This window comes from Amblyomma maculatum, chromosome 1 (genome assembly GCF_055883805.1).
Source record: "Amblyomma maculatum isolate TAMU_Amacu chromosome 1, ASM5588380v1, whole genome shotgun sequence".
Lineage (NCBI taxonomy): Eukaryota > Metazoa > Arthropoda > Arachnida > Ixodida > Ixodidae > Amblyomma > Amblyomma maculatum.
Genome location: NC_139344.1, coordinates 423,249,310 through 423,267,229, shown reverse-complemented (window position 1 = coordinate 423,267,229; position 17,920 = coordinate 423,249,310). Strand labels below are relative to the sequence as shown.

The 17,920-nt window shown below is 45.0% G+C and overlaps 1 protein-coding gene across 1 annotated transcript; it reads left to right on the top strand.

The window, feature by feature from the left end:
* Positions 1-5,281: 5,281 nt before the first annotated feature.
* LOC146209257 (innexin inx2-like) lies at positions 5,282-7,181 on the top strand. The gene has a single exon (XM_084598329.1). The coding sequence runs from the start codon at positions 5,326-5,328 to the stop codon at positions 6,418-6,420; it is 1,095 nt and encodes a 364-aa protein (XP_084454455.1). The 5' UTR covers positions 5,282-5,325; the 3' UTR covers positions 6,421-7,181.
* Positions 7,182-17,920: the final 10,739 nt, after the last annotated feature.

Here is a 17,920-nt window from a genome sequence, read left to right as displayed (position 1 = left end):
CTTTCTACCCGCGATACATTAGTGGTGCGGGGAGTCTACTTCAATTAGACTCAACTACACTCTGTAAGTCACTGCATGGAGCCACCATACAGACTGGTCGTCGTGAGGTGTGACGTCACTGGTCTCACGACATAGCCGAAATGGCAATTGCTGCCAAGGTCTCCGCCTTTAGGTTGGGACGGTGAGATCGGAATCCAGCAGCCTTCCATGCAGGACCTTTCTATCCCGACTGACACGGCGCCCTATAGGCGATCGGCCCGTTCGTACTGCTTGCAATGGTTAAAGACGGTATATTTACCTATGCCCGGCTGTCTTTCATATAATGAGGCATGCCCCGCCGGGGTGTCGCAGTGGTTACGGGGCTCGACTACTGTTCCCAAGGGTGTGGGATCGAATCCCGCAAACGACGGCCGCTTTTCGATGGAGACGAAAAGCAAGGCGCCCGTGTGCTGTACGATGTCAGGTCGAAGTCTCCAGAGTCCTCCACTAAGGCGTCTCTCATAGCCTGAACCGCTCTGGGACCATGTAATGAGGTATCTTATGATTGTATATGCTTGCGGTGTGTGTAGTTTTAGAGGCAAAACTTAAGAGCTTAATAAGCCATTAGCGAATTAAAGGGACGCGAGCGGTGATCCGCAAGTGGAACCATGCTGGAAACGGGAGCCATTAACGCTCTCACGGCCTACTCCTAAAGGCGGAGCTTAATTGTCCCCCCAATATTTTCTGGGGCTAACTGCTAAGTTGGGCTTCTAGTTTTTTTTTTTTTTTTTTGGTATAGTAGATATGATGGGTATGATATGACATGGTTGGTATGCTTATTATATGGTATACGGGGTAAGAAATGAAGAGGGGGAGGGGGGGGGGGATAACTCTAAAATCAACATCGACTGTTAAAAGGTGCCGTAGTGAAAGCCTATGGTAATTTCGACAAATGGGGTATTAATGCATCGGGTATTAATGTCACTGACATCATACACAGGACGGGCGTGCCTTGCTTTTTGCCTCCATCGAAACCCGATAGTCGCAGCCTGCATTGGCCCGATTCCCCCGGCACAGCAGTCTAGGGCTATAACCACTGGGGCACCGCGAAGAGGCATTCTAGTTTTGGCATTCTAGATACCAACAGCCATCCTCGCTTATATAGCAGCGCTGTTGATGGAAGTGCCTCTACAAGCATGACGGTGTTTTTGGTTGCATTTTAAAAGCGAATTAACTATAAGGCAGCTGTAATTTATTGAAAGAGAAAAAAGTAGGCAGCCTTAAGTTGTTAAGGGACACGCTGTGGCATAATGACAAAATATACATATATGGTACATTCACTTCAGACGCTCCGAACTGATGAAATGTCAGTAACAACGAAATGACGAAGTGTGACGCCAACGTCTGCGAAAATCTGACTCTCATTATCAATTTATTATATAAACGCCTCGATAAACCGCGACTTCTCCCTCGATACTGCCACCAAGCGTTAACATCTACCAGAATATAACAGCATTTCTATGCTCGTCTCCGGCAGTAGACGGTCCCTTTAACATTTGCGTGATGTCTTGCCGCTAGGCGGGCCCACCGGCTCCCCAGCGATACACACGAGGCAGGTATATAAATAGAATGAAAATAAAACAACAACAAAGCATCCTACGCATGGGCTTCGGCACGTACAGCACGTATCAGCTAAACAAGACGCCAGCAACCACAAAAGCAAAGTCGCCACGGAACCTTTGTTCGCCCGCTGCTTGTCAGCACAACGTCGCCGCCGCGTCTGGATGTTTGAAACACGGCACCGATGCAACCGTAACCGGCAGAATAACAAAAAGAAAATGCGGTTGGGAACGAGTGCTGGCGGTTCATCTCTCCTCGCATGCCACAGTGCAGAAAAGGCAGTGACTGAGCAGTCCACCGTAAATGCCTTCATAAGATGTTTCGCGTTCTACCTCTGGTCCCAGTGCGCTCAAGGCTATAGCGCCAAGGCATAGTTATGAATCGCATGCATATGTGGGCAGTGAACACGTGCCTTACGTGATGCAATGCAGACTTTCGAGAGACAGCGCGATGATATGATGAGGCATGGAACGGGGAGCCTAATGAGCGCCCGAAAGAGGATGAAAAATCGGATTATTAGCCAGAAACGATCACACAGCTGCGCCGCGATGTTTTATATATCCTCTTAACATTCTGCGTTAACTCAGCAGTTTCCGTAACCCGGCTTCTGCATCGTGAACATCAGAGATTCACAACCACGGAAGCGCCAAATCACCCTTGCGTTCATGTCTTCTGCGAACGCCAGACTTGCAATAGAGGACGATCAGAGCAACCGTGAGCTACTCAGCAGAGAGTTGAACACCGGTAGCGTAATAGCTTGAGTGTCCATATTCAACGGTCAAAAGCGCAACCTTGAGTGGTAATAATGCCCCCCCCCCCCCCCTTTTGATACGTAGCCTAATTAACTAACTGAAGTAATTTAAAAATGAGTTAAAAAAGGCGGATAGTCCTGGCCTAGTGAAGCCAACTGTAGGCTTCTGAGAGACGCGTGGTCTAGCCTCCAGTATATATTTTTCTTTTTCGGAAGTAATGATTTGTAAAGCCAAATCACTCAAGTTCTGATTTCTTTGCTAACCAAATGTTAACGCGGAACTTGTAGTCCGTCTTCCCTATTGCAAAAACCAGTGCCACTGGGTGCCAGCGCCCCAGCGCCATACCTGATTATGGTCCCAGTATGACGCCGGACACTGGGCGCACTGGGACGCTCCGCACTGGGACGCGGCACTGTTTGCCCGGAAAAAAAGGCGTGGGATAAAAATTAAAAAGTAAAAAGTAACGAAACAAGTTAGGTACATAAAAAAACCCTCAAAAAAGTAAAAAAAAAGAAAAAAAATAGCTTGCCAAGCGTGCCTCGAATTATGTCCCTAGGACATACCAATCACTAGCTCAACACGCTAACCACTCCGCCACTCCGAGAACTGGATTCTCATTACACATTTCTTGCTTTTTAAGTCATGACCCGCATTTATAAGGTTGGGACTTCGCAGCCTACAGGCCATTGCTACCGCTCTAACAATTGCAACTTCTTGATCATTTTAGCTTGCTGTCTGCTGTAACGACTTGCAACTAATGTTCTGGGTGCCTATGCGCGCTATTTTGTGCACTGGAATCATTTTAACATGCGGAGTTTGACATCGCTGGCAAATTTACCAACGCCGGCTCTTGGGTGGTGCTCTGCTACCGTGAGCGTAATTTTCGCTGAACACGGAGCTTTAGTAGAAGCCTTAAAGGAAAAACGTGCGACCAAGCTTCAATACCGGCAAGCGCCGCAGCGATGACCCTAATTGCGTGTAACTAAACCTTATTTGTATGTAAACATTGCGGGAAGCGTTGCGATGACCGAGGGCTCGGCTGCTTGATACGCAGAGTAAGAAGGAGCGCAAAAGCTTGAGAAACACGCCAAATATTATGTATTACAAGCGCTGTATGTTGTTGCTTGTTCTCTCATGGGCCCATCGCTCGGTAAACTACTCTCTTCCTCGTTTTAGTTTTTCTTTCTGCTGTTTATACTGGGCCGTGGTGCAGGCTACGCTCGCCTGCGATTGAGCCCGCATTGAACATTTTGGCAGTGATCATTGTGTTAGAGTGCCCTTAAGATCAGCTGTGAAGTTGGTTATGCATGGTAGCCCACATTATTCAATTCCAGCTTTAGTAGTGCGTTAATCGTCAGTGTGTCATGAGATCGAGACGCGGCGGTCGTTGTCTCTCTCGAAACGCTCGAAACGACCTATCGAAACATGGAAACTCTAGAAAAAAGATGCTGCCTTTGTTTTTTTACAAATGCGCAACGACTTCGCAGCAAAAAGCGCTTGCTTGAACCATATTTTTCATATGCCCCCCGATGGTCGATTGAAAGTACGCTGTTGCCCTGGTGGCCCCTGAGGGATGCTACTCCGGCTGACGCCGCAGGCCGCACCGGCTATACTGGGGCACTGGGACCAGTGCGGCCCAGCGCACATACAGTGCTTCTCCCAGTGCATCGCGGATGCCAGCGACACACCCAGAGTCAAAAAGCTAATCCCAGCGTTTTTCTCCCATCGTACCAGTGCAACCAGTGTCTTCTCGTTACTGCTCCAGTGAATATCGCAGACCTCCAGCGTGCCCAGCAGATCCAGTGCAAAACCAGCGCGAAAATCTTACTGGTTTCGCACTGGAGACGCTGGTTTTTGCAATAGGGTTGGAAAACAAATCTTAGGATTTCTAGGTGGTAAATGTTTTTTCAATCAATGACGGGCAAAAAATCCTACTTATTTGGTCAATTTTTGTTTCAGGCACATGAGAATTGGAGATAAATGAATTATTTATCGGTGATGATCATGTTCGGTTTGTGGTGTTTGATGTCCCAAGGAGACTTAGGCTATGAGAGACGCCGTAGTAGAGGACTCCTGAAATTTAATCTAGGGTTCTTTAACGTGCTCTGACATCGCACAGCTCACTGCGTCATGCGGTCGTTATTTATTAAATGTATATATTGTGTACAGATTGGTCGTGATCAACGACAACAAGTGCAGATTAAAACACTTCTTCGTTCTCTACACCACTAACAGCGTTTGCAGGTAGCTTAAATAGTGGTCTTGGTTTCATTTGCGACATTGCCACAGCAAGCATACAAGTGGAGAAAAGTGCACCTTGAAATTGCTATTGGTTGCCAATAAAAAGCTTGCTTTCGTCAACTGAAGGCATCGGTCGCAAGCCGGGACAATCTCTACATTCTCTCGCTCGTTCTCTTTTTATACAGTGGCTGCAAGTGGCGGACACGCAACTGGCGCGTCCGGCTTGTGGCACTGAAAAAGGACGTTCGTACACTCGTAATAAGTGACTGGTTCCTATAATACGTCAACCAGGTAAGGCATACATGAACTGCTTGATACCGACATTGATAATGCGTGGTGCCAGCTACTTCTTGTTAGACCTGTAGGTTTTCAAAATATCTCATTAAAATATCAAAAATAAACACCCTTTTCCTTTTTTTTTTTGCTCATTTCACATCTCCCTGCATTTACTCACAAAGAGCAAGATTTCACGGCCCCTTTCTGATCTCTTCGTGGTGTCAAAACATATCATTTCAAGCTGATGTGACGCCCCCTGTATACCTTTCTCAGCGCCCAGGTTTGCGAAGAAACGCTGCCGCGCTCCTAGCGCTATCTCTTGTGGAAGAGCTCAACTTGGCTCATTCCTCTGAGATAAGAATTATGTCGTCGACACGTTCAGATAACGTGTTAACAGTGTATCAGCACCTTGTTCACCTCGCCTTTTGCTCGCTGGAAGGGCTCGGAGGCAGTCGCCATGGATCTGTTGGGCTCTCTCAAGTCCTACTTCAAAACCAAATATGTCATCACGGACAACCTCATGTGCCGCATGCACCACAAGGCATCCGTGGGAGTATTGCTGGCCTTCAGCTTACTCGTGACCGGCAAGCAGTATGTCGGCGACCCTATCGACTGCATCAGCAAGGACGCAGTGCCCTCAAACCTGCTAGACACCTACTGCTGGATACACAAAACCTTCAGTGTATCCTCAGCCTGGAAAGGGAAGCTTGGAGACGAAGTGGCCTACCCCGGAGTAGCCCCCCACGTTGAAGGCGAGCCCAAGGTCTACCACACCTACTACCAGTGGGTGTGCTTCGTTCTCCTGTTGCAGGCGCTGTTCTTCTACGTTCCTCGTTATACATGGAAGACCATCGAAGGTAACCGCATCCGCAGCCTTACGGAGCAACTGTCCTCCCCCATGCAGGACAAAGCGACGCTGGAAAAAGCTCGCAATATGGTCGTCGAATACCTTGTGAGCAACAGAGGTCACCATACCGGCTACTTCTTCGGGTTCGTGCTCACCGAGGCTATGTACTTCGTCAACGTAGTGGCCCAGATCTTCATCATGGACAGGTTCCTGGGAGGCGAGTTTTCGACGTACGGCATGCGAGTAATCCAGTTCACAGAGTGGCATTGGGAGGCACGCTACGACCCCATGATCCAGGTGTTCCCGAGAATGACCAAGTGCACATTCCACATGTTCGGTACTTCCGGCGACATTCAGAAGCACGACGCTGTCTGCGTCCTTCCCATCAACATCATAAACGAGAAGATCTACGTGTTCCTGTGGTTCTGGTTTGTTATCCTGAGCGTCATCACAGGTCTCTTCCTCATCTACAGGTTGGTCGTCATTGTGTCCAGCTCCGTGCGCTTCCACATCATGTACAGCCGAAATCGCAACGTAAGCTCGGAAAATCTGCGAGAGATTGTGCAAACCATCAGCTCTGCAGACTGGTTCATCTTCTACCAAATCAGCAAAAATATTGACCCGGGCAACATGAGAGAATTCGTCGATGAATATGTTCGAGAGTTGGACGGCACCAACAAGGCCAGCCGACAGAAGCTGAAATGAAGTCATTAAGGAGTTTTTAAGAGTAATAGTAGCCGAAACTGCCAAAAAACAGTGCCACTCTGTGAGCTCCCTTCATTCTCCTTCGACGTATGGTTAAGGAGTGAACAATCGCTAAGTGAAGGGCAAGAAAAGCGGAGCGCGCAGTGCTGCGCCCAGTGGTGTGCCGAACTTTGTTATCTACGCCATTTAAACCCTGCGGCCGACTCATCGCCGGTGAAGCCGCGTGTGACTCACAGTGCACTCTATTATCGTTCTGGTCTCAACGCGTGCTCCTGGAGGTGCATTGCTATCTTGTTCGATGCTGTGTCGCCTTTATTACCAAGCGCTGTTTTCGATACTTCTGTATTGAGGTGTCGGGGTGGCAAGTATTAATAAGGAAGGTTGATTGAAGCGAGGAGTGGTAAAAAAATACTGTGTAGCTTTTTAAATACAATCCGAGTCAGAGTGTCACACTGACAGGAAAAGTATACCGTGGAGGGAGTTGTGATAAAGAGATGTGTCACTGTTGAAGTAGAAAGCCAAAGAAAAAATATTCAAAATTAGTGAAAGAGTTTTGCAATTCAATGTAAAGTGAACGGCCGTGACTGCTGCAACGGCCGTGACTGCTAGCAGAAGAGTAAATTTAGGTTATCTGTCCTGTAAGTGCCCGCTACGGGGCAGTAAGGAGACATTTAGGTTGTAGCCTTTGGTCAAACGGTCACTCTCAGTGAAAATGGATGATCATAAGAGACAGACAGAAATTCAATGGTCCGTCCAAAGCACCTTACTGCTTTTTTTTTTCTTACTGGGCGAGGTTCAGTAAAGATATCGTGACGGCAACTGCGCCCAGCCTTATCGCCGACTGTTGCTATCAAAGTGAGCAAGCATCCGTCCCGGGCATCGCCGATTGTTGAAGGGCTTTTGAAGGACGCGCCCCTCTTTCCAGGAGGTACCGCTGTTCCAAGATGAGAACACCTACGTACGATGCAGAACAAACATGCTTCCAGTCGTCTGCTTCCGAAAACATGTACGTATTCCAAGCGGGAAGTGCGAAAATTGTTCGTCGCGGGACTAAAAGCTACTTTTGTTCTTGAGTTTCTCGCTCATAAAAGTGCCATTGAAAGTTCAAGACTGGGTACATATCGAAGATCAGATTGTCATAGAATAGCTTTCTTATTTAATTAAAGTTGATATGCCGTCAAACACACACACACACACACACACACACACACACACACACACACACACACACACACACACACACACACACACACACACACACACACACACACACACACACACACACACACACACACACACACACACACACACACACACACACACACACACACACACACACACACACACACACACACACACACACACACACACACACACACACACACACACACGCACGCACGCACGCACGCACGCACACACACACACGCACGCACGCACACACACACACACAAACGCAGAAGCTTTAAGCCATTTGTGGTGAGGATTTTACCGTTACCGTTACTAATACAAGCGATGAGTAACCAACATGGGTCTAAACTGACCTCTGTTCCTCCAATGCTAACCACAAGAGGAGCCGTTTGATAAGGCCCAATTTAGTATAGACACGTTCAAGCACTGAAATTTTGGGAAAAATGGAAAAAAAAATCGAAATTTTATTCAACGAAACTTCCACGGGACTCATTACAAGGTTCATTGGCACATTTCTGCGCCGTAAATACAATATAAAAACCTGACTGCAGTGTAATGCGTTATATATATATATATATATATATATATATATATATATATATATATATATATATATATATATATATATATATATATATATATATATATATATATATATATATGTATGTATGTATGTAGCTCCCACCTGGTTCAAATGTTAAACAGAAGCAACATGCTAGCCAGAATTCTTTGCGACATTTTAACCTTACTGCGAAATTTAGCGAAAACTTTAGCACGCAAAGATGTTTCAGTAATTAACCTAAGCTCTCGCCCCGCTTTAGAGGGGACATTACGTAGGCAACGCAGAATACTTTTGTTGATAACGTTTCCCAAAGGTCTAAAATGATGCTTTTATAAACGTTTGCCGCCTTGTTTTCACAATAATTGTCGCTTGACAGTACTAATATTTATAGAGCACAAAAAAGCGAATTAAGGATAGAAACCCTGGGCAAGGTAAGCAGACGGCCTCGCTCCTGATGACGAGGTTGTAGAAAGTGGCCACCTGCTTTGTAGCGGCACGTGCTGTTGTTTTATTTATTAAAAACAATTTTTAGCGCAGAAGTGTTTTTGTAGTTTTTCTTTTTTTTTCTTTTTTCTTTTTATGTTGGTCATACCACCAGAAGCGGTTAAGACGCATGTTGTTGCCGCGATTACCGCCAGGTGCCGCATGTAGTAGAGCGTTCAAGCTTACCGCGGGAATTTCAAATGTTCGACGCATCGCGGTGATTTGCTGCGGCCGTCGGTAAAAGTCACGCAGAGTGCAGAAACTATTTTAAAAGTCAAACCACGTACCATATAGGGAGAGTAAACCAAAGTTAGTCACTGTCGGTATCTTTTCACGGCACACCCCATTTTCGCTCCATACCTCTCCCATAATTACAAGTGAAAACACACCATTCGCTTACTGTATTCACTTGAATCTAAGCCGATCATTTTAGTTGTAACTCAGGATGCGGAACTGCGGTGTCGGCTTAGAAATAACGACGCCACTGCGCCATCACCATCGCCATAACTGCAACGGCAAATCCAGAACCTCTAGTTCCTCCCTCATGCATGCTATTGTCACTTGCTGGTTCAACACTCAGTCCCATATGGTTCACTAGGCCTGCGGCTGGCGTGAATAAGCACGTGACCTAAGAGCAGGTAGTTGGATGCCAGCGATTGCTTCACGAAGCATTGGCATGAACGGATAAATATCACTACAGCACTCCGCTGAGGCGGAAAGTTGTGCTTACAGAGGAAGACTCGTCCATTTTCAGTCACAGCAATATTATTACGTGCCAAAGCAAATATTCGGCTCTGGAGACAACGATAACAGCTGTTCAACGGTGGGCTACTCCAACGGCGCTTTCTGGCCTCCGGGTTACTTCTATTTATTTTGGTGGTCCTATAGTCGGCTCACGTTTTATACGAAACTTCTTCGCCTCCCTGGCCTTCAACTTTTGGGCGTCGGCTTGTAATCGAGACCGCTCTGAATTCGAGTGAATATAGTATGCGATATGCACTACAGGCAGCCAACACACATCGCTCATTGTTGTAGAGGAAAAACTTCGCTTGGTTCTCAGTTGTGACATTAAAAATGCCTCTGTGTTGTGTTTCCTGTGGCATTACTGAGCGCTAGCATGTACAGTGATTTAGGAGCAACGTCCACACTGCGGTTAACGCGCCGCAGGTGGTCGCCTTTTAAATCGCCCTGTGGCACTAGGTACGTTCCAGTACAATTAATTTTATGCAAACGTGAGCAACATGAGCGCAGTCAAGTTTCTAACAGACTTCTATTTCCTTGCCGTATGTAATCCCGGGAAATCGTTGAACGCACTTCAAAGAAAACATGTAGTGCAGAAAAATCCACGATTCTCCTGGTTCCTAGGTTTTGTCTAAGACCTTATTATGCATTTGTCTTTCGCAGTAAGTTATGTGCAGCAAGCTTTCGCACTTTCCAAAACAGGTCAACGGATGGCTTCTGAAATGTAAGGCGCAGTTAACATGCTCTGTCTACACGGAGAGACATACACGTAAAAACTATACCCCGACAGCTCAGGTGGTGACGCGTACACATAGATACTTTAAATACGTTGGATGTTACATTATCGCGCATTAAAGGGTGCTGCAGTCAGGAATTCAAGCGCATTCGACCATCGTCTTCCTAAATGTGCATTCTAATTGCAGTATGTGACTTGACTGTCAGCGTTTCATCGAGTGAGACTCCTGGAAATGATTAATGTGTGCCCGAACTCATGATAAGCGCAGCAGAACGCGACAGTCGCCCTTGCACAACGGGTGAATGGTAGCGGTATATACCCAGTACCGGTTCCAGCAGCGTTTTTAAGTTGTGAGCCCTGATAAGAACCGTCAGCTGCACTAATAGACTGAATTCAATAGATACATCAGTTGCCGCTGTTGCGACAGTCTCACTTCAACTATGGAAAAAAAAAAGGGTTATGGAGAGCAGGCTACACCCTCAAAATGCAAGTCGTCTAAAGAAATGCAGATTGTCAGAAATATAACAATGCTCTGAAGTTTGGAAACATTAAAAGCACGTCTGATACACGGTGATATCTCTCTACCTTTTGTATAAGTTATATTTGGAACAAAAATTCTTTTAATATCAACCACTTTCGGTTTCTCTCTTTGAGTGCTTGAGCTTGTCGAAGTTTTTTTCGTTTTCGAAAGCAAATAGTTCAGCCGAAGACATTCGCAGTGGAACGATGAATGTCCATTGTAGCGAAACTCCTTCGTATGCTTCTGTAACTCGTTGGTTCAAAGAGTTTGAACGTCGTTTTGCGAACGTGAAAAACGACCCATTGTTCGGCTCATCACTTGAGGCGATTTGGATTATTGAACATTTGCTGAGAGCCTTCCCATGATGAATAGTTAGCGGAAATAAAGTGTCCGAAATCACCAAAGAATAGAACATTTCGTACTGCAGTGGTTCAGAATAGGTTAATAATATTTTTGGAAAAACGGAAAGAAACCGCACTATGAGAACAAAGCACAGGAGCAAATTTAGAAACTACGGTAAGCTGAATAAGACTTTAGAAAAATGATGCTAGAGAGAGCCAGCCAGCATTAAAACCCGCATAAAGTATCGATCATAGCTAAAAGCGCGAGCATTGGTGGATCCACACTAGCTCTAACGCCGCCGCCACTCCTTTACAATCCCACCTTATCTGCCGCTCTTGACGTGTTTCATCGACAGTAACTCCAACAGGTGCCATGAGGTGGCGACAGCACCGATTGCCGCGTGCGACATATCGTTGCGGATGGCCGCGTATGATGGGACCTGGGCAGAAATATATCGCATTTAAAATTCGAAATCACTATCGGTCAGTCCTCCTGTGAGTACGTATGACTGATTCAGGCACCCTTCATCAGCATCCTGGTTCAGCGTCATGAAGTAGGCTATATGTTCCGATGCCTTCTTCATTTCAGTTTACTTACCCTTAATCTCAAAGAAACATTACGGAAGGCAGCATCACACACACACACACACACACACACACACACACACACACACACACACACACACACACACACACACACACACACACACACACACACACACACACACACACACACACACACACACACACACACACACACACACACACACACACACACACACACACACACACACACACACACACACACACACACACACACACACACACACACACACACACACACACACACACACACACACACACACACACGCACGCACACGCACGCACACGCACACGCGCACGCACACGCACACACACACACACACACACACAAACACACACACACAAACAAACACATTCAAAGACGTTGCTGCACTGACACCAAATTATTTATGCAGCAACACCTTCTTCCTTCTCAACTCCTAAGTACACACCACTTAATCTTTAACTGTCCACCCAGTGATCTAAAAAGCCTTTATCTTTCGTTAAGAGAACAGAAGGTGCGCTGACACGATCATCAGTGGGAGCACATGAAAGATGAAGTTGTGTGTACTTAGAACCATAGAGAGTATAAAGCAGGCTATGTTAGAACTTGAGAAGGAAGAATGTGTTGGTGTACAAATAATTAGTAGTCAGTGCAGCATCGTCCTTGTTTGTCAGTGTGCCTCTCCTATATGTTGTCACTTGTTCTGCTGCGTGGTTCATCATTTATGAATGCAGTTTTAATGTGATGACATTACTATTTCAATGTGGTGATTAGCAATACATTTATATTACATTCACGAAATAATGGGAGAGGCCTTCGCCCTGCAATGGGTATAGTCAGACTGATGATGATGATGATGATGATGATGATGACAACTTTAACGAGCAGCATAGCTAATACCACCCAAAGGTTAGACCATAAGCGAGACAGACATGCACTCTGCACAGAAATAAATCGAAACGCGCGCGTTAAGTACTCCTGCCAGTACCACTACACCGATCGGCCAAAGTTGGCTTGCATGGCGGCTGTGCCGCCTTAGCAGCATACACGCCAGACCTCTCAATCAGCAGAGCTCGATGACGGTCGCAGTTCGCGCAGCATCATAAATAACGGCTTCGAGTTGACTCGGTCAGGACCACCGCTGACCTTTCGGCTCTAAATCTTTCTGGCTTCGTTTCCTCGGGGCCACAGAAACAGGCCGCTTTTCCTCTTCATGTCCAAGATTAGCTGGCTCGTTGTCGCCCAAAGACGTCCCCGTGGCGGAACACACCGCGTCTGACGTGCGTCCTGCTATGCGTTGGAATGTCATGGGCAACAAGACAACTTCCAGGGTTGGCAATGTGGTTAAAGGGGGGTAGGGTAACTACTCAGGCAACCCGAACCACCGGCCCAATATTGAGGCTGTGTTGGTAATGTCCGGCCGACCTAGAACCAGTTAATTACCAACACACTCCCATATTGGGCCAATGATTTGGGTTCATTGGGCACTTTTTTAGCAATCTATAGCGAAATATATTTATTTCGCAGTAATTTCTTAGTAAAATGACTTGAACATGTAGCTTTTGAGTTGTTTTCATTGAAATGTTCATTAGTCTCGTGTCTGCACATCTCTGGTCCCTGGTTTGACACGTACGTACGTAGTGAGCTTTGGAAGCAGGAGAAGTGAGTGGTATCAATCCAGTTATCCGCCTCAGCTACCCAGATGCCTTTCGGCTACACGTGCCGTGGCCTTATCACACAAAATACAAACTGTAAGGCTGCTTGGGTAGCCTGAAAAGCAAATGATGCACTTGGAATTTGAAGGCACAATAAGGTGCAGGATCATGGACACCTTTATTTGTAAGGACTTTGCGATGTTATTAGATACGATAATATGAATAGTCTATACTTCATCTCACAAGATTTTGGCAGCACTGCGAAAGACAGAGGCGCCACGGTCCAATCAGGATCACGCGCATTACAACAGGCAATTGTGCTCCTACGCGCCTCTCGCCGCCCAAATTGGCGGGAATGACAGCAAGAGCACAATTCTCTATTATAGTGCGCAGGGGCGAGAGGCACTTAGGAGAATATTTGCTAGGGCTCCTCTGCCTTTCGCAGTGCTGTAGATATCTTGTTAGACGAAGTATAAGATACCAATGCGTGGCAAAACTTGATTCCGAAGTTTCGCCGCGCTCGCAGAGGGCTGTTAATTCTGTCATAGAAAGCCAATGAGTTGCATTCTTGAAAGTAAGATATTGGACAATATAGATATTGGAAATAGTTGTGCAATTGATATAAATATCCCAAGCTCCGAGAGATAAATAAGAGAACTTTTCTGCTAAAATCTTTGTTGCGCTCACAGTGTGTAATTGAGCATTTTCGTAGAAAAGCTATATAGTGGGTGTGTTTTTGAGCACATTAGGTCGTTGTGGAATATTAGGGCCATTTACTTTACCTACACCAGCTACACCAGTGTAGGAAATCTCCTATACCTACAACGAATTTTTGTTGCACTGATGTAGCTTGTGCAGATTTAAAAATGTCCCTATTGTCATCATCAGCCTGACTATACCCACTGCAGGGCGAAGGCCTCTCCCATATTTCTCCAATTAACCCGGTTCTGTGCTAGCTGCATCCACTTGACCCCTGCGAACTTCTTAACCACATTCGCCCTCACAGTCTTCTGCCGCCCCCTGCTAAGCTTTCCTTCCCTTGGAATCCAGTTTGTTACCCTAATCAACCATCGGCTATCCTCTCTTCGCACTACATGTCCTGCCCACGTCCATTTCTTCTTCTTAATTTCCACTATTGTAAGATCAGTTTATGAACGTACAGATTGAAATAGTCTCAGCTTGTCGCTCTCGACAGATAATTTAGACTGCCATAGAGAAGCAATGCGGCGTAGTTTGGAAAATTGATCGGAATAAACTATATATGTTTATGAATATCGGGTGCGCTAGATATTTGAGAACACTATATCCTAACGCCATAGACACCAGCAGGCTTTTAATATCTCTGCTTCCGCAAGGCTTTTTGTTTATTGATGTCTTATCATACACAATGCATAGTTTGTTTCAAGATGGAATTGTACCGTTTGACGCAGTAAATTAAACATCATGCAGACCTCGGCGTCCTGGAATGTTTTTTTTTTTTTTTTTCTAATGAAAAAGAACTTTAACCAAGACCAGAAAGTTAACCGCAGTAGCGACAGAAGTCTTCGCGCAACCGCTGATAAGGTACCTGCAATGATGCACACACAATTTCCGTCCTGTGGGATTGTGTTCAGAAAAGAAAAGAAAAGCTTAACGATAACAAGGACAGCTTCAGGGACCCTGTGTTTTGTAAGTGGCCTCGTCCACACCATTGTTATTGGAAGAAAGGCTCCACTTACCCTTTTCTCATATTGCGTTGCTTTTCCTTTTTACTTTGCATGCTTCTTGCCTCTCCCCACTGCCTCACATGGCTTTTCTAGCTATCAGTTTCTCAAGTTGCAATTACTGCCATTCCTTCTGTTTTTCCTTAGGGCCTAGTCACAGGTTCCTTCGGTCCTCTTGACCTCGTCCTTTTCCCTGTGTTTCCAGGCTTTTGTCCCGACCTCCCTTGCCATCGCGTAACCCGTAGGCCAGGTTTCTTGTTAGTTACGTTTTCTTTCATAATTCTAGCTTTCAGTGCCACCATTCTAGCCTGCTCTAGGTATTCGAATCAGTGATGGTGGATAAAGCGTTGAAAAACACTTTTCTTTCCGACACCGTAATTGCACAGGCCGACGGGATAGCACACCAAACATAGCTTGTGAATTATTACTCCTACCAGTAATTCCACTCCGTTTCTTTTGTTCACCGAATATTCTCATTTGAACATCGTAACTGCACTCCTGGCAAACCTTAACTTGCCAAGGGAAATAAAATAAGCAAGCATTCCTAGGGACAAAAGGGGGAGAAGACAAAAGGGGAAATCGACTTATGGATTCATCTGTGTGCTAATTTCATGTACAATTCAAAGACAGAGCGGTAAATCGCTGGCAGCGTTTCCAAAATCAGCGTCGGCTCATTCTGAAGTCTGTCTACCATATCGCACCTGTTGGCGTCGCATTGCGTACGGCTGCTAGGAGGTGCCATGTGGCTCATTGCGACGTCGTCGAACCCAAAATGATTTTGATGACATTTCTTAAGAGATTGGCGATTTCGTTTCTGAGTTTTATATGGTACATTTATTTATCTACATGTGTAACTCAAATTACGAATTATATTCTATTATTTCACTGCCTAGGAAGCGGCTCTCGAATGGGGCAACCTTCTCCATGAGCGTCGCCGTATTGCTGTGCAGCGGCCACCCGTGTTCGGGATGAAACGATAGCCCGACATCAGCCATTGGTGGGTGCTATGCATGTAGCAATTTAGTTTCCTTTGCTATTGCCATCTTTTTGCAATTGACGATTTTTCAGTATGGTTGTCATGTTTGCGGTGTGCGGTATCGCTTTGGAAGTAAGCGAGAAGAGCGCTTTATACAAGAAGCGATAAAAGAAAGAATGATGAAGGTAAGTTTAGCCTGCAAAAGTGGGTCTGAACCGTACCGCTAACCGGTTCGAAACGGTTAATTCGAAGATGGCGGGAAAAATTTGGGTTCGGTTCGGTTCAGGTTGGACATCCCGGAATTAGGTATTCGATCAATCAATCAATCAATCAATCAATCAATCAATCAATCAATCAATCGATCGATCGATCGATCGATTAATTAATAATCAAATCAGTCAAAATGATCTTTATTTTTAAGCATAGAAATACTTCAGAAATATTTGAACCGATAGCCGTGGGGCTGGTCCAGTACAGAATAAACTCGATCAGGCAGCCGTAATGAGCAAAAAAGATAAAGAAGAAAAAAAAAAACATCAACACGCACGGAGGAATATACATTTCAGTGAACAGTTAGAAGGTGATTAATACAAAACGCAAGCACAGAATGAAAAAAAAAACACAAAGAATACGTTCAAATAATAAAAAAGAGAGGGGAGGGGGGTTCAGGACTTTTTCTGGCAGTTAATTAACAAAGAACATCTTGCAACTAAGCTTAAAAGTTATTTTTGCAAGTCATTAATAATCATTGTATTCCAAATTTTTGCGCTATAAAATTGTATTAAACGTTCTCCGCACATATTACGGCAGGCAAGCAAGTTGAAGTTGCCGTTTATGCATGTCCTGCGTTACGGAATGGCAACAAGAAAGTTTGTTTTCTGCACCTGCTTCCTGCGCTGTCTGCCCGTAACACGGAAAGCAGTATGGACATTCCTTAACTCTGTGCTCCGTAATGTCTTACGACCACCATTTAAGATAAGCAGGCAATCAAAATATGAAAGCTTTATGTCTTATGAGAACCATTTAAAATAAAGTCAATCAAAGTAAGAAAGTTTTGAGAGCGGAAGAGGTCATCCAATAACGGGGTGGCGGAGGTTTGCGCGATTGTCAAATCCTATTTATTTATTTATTTATTTATTTATTTATTTATTTATTTATTTATTTATTTATTTATTTATTTATTTATTTATTTATTTATTTATTTATTTATTTATTTATTTATTTATTTATTTATTTATTTATTTATTTATTTATTTATATCCTCAAGGCAGCCGGAGGCATTGAAGTGGGGAGTGGATGCAAACAAGGAGCTTGTTTACAGGGTGTTTATGTTGCAACTTTTACTACTTTAGCTAAAGCAGTAGAAGCGATTTGGTGACCGGTGATGGAGGCACTAGGTCCGGGAACGTGGTTCCAGTCCTTTGCTGTTCCTGGAATGAACCTTATGAGAATGATCAATTCGTGATTAGGCATATGATAAAGGGGGCACAAGATCGCTACGAAGGAGGGGGTTAGGATACATTATTTTGGGAAATAAACAAAGACGAGCGTACCTATGACGGGAAGCAAGGGTCGTTAACTGCAATGTGTCTTTCATGGACGTTATGCTAGCATGGCGGTTATAGTTCTGGAGAATGAAGCGAGCCGAGTTATTCTGAACTAATTCGAGGGCGGTGATGAGGTTATCCATGCTGGGATCCCAAATTTCCTTCAATTCGTCAATGCATTCTTTCCAACAATAATAAGTCATCGTTAATACCGGTTGCTGAAATAGTGCAAAAAAGATCGGACGAAAACATCTATATGTGACGCTTTTTCTCACACAAAACGTGGTTAGAAGGGGCGGAGCTATGAAAGTTTACAAAACTAGAAAACGTGCGCAGTCAAAAATCAAATGATCCTCTTTCTGTATAAAAGGTATTTTTTTATTTTTTAAACTGGCGTCCAGAAACCGTGGAAACGGCAGATGCCGGCGATTGGAAATGATGCTCCCTCTCAACTTAGCGCAG

Excerpts from the sequence above, each read along its gene's own strand:
- LOC146209257 (XM_084598329.1), top strand. The coding sequence starts at position 5,326 with ATGGATCTGTTGGGCTCTCTCAAGTCCTACTTCAAAACCAAATATGTC.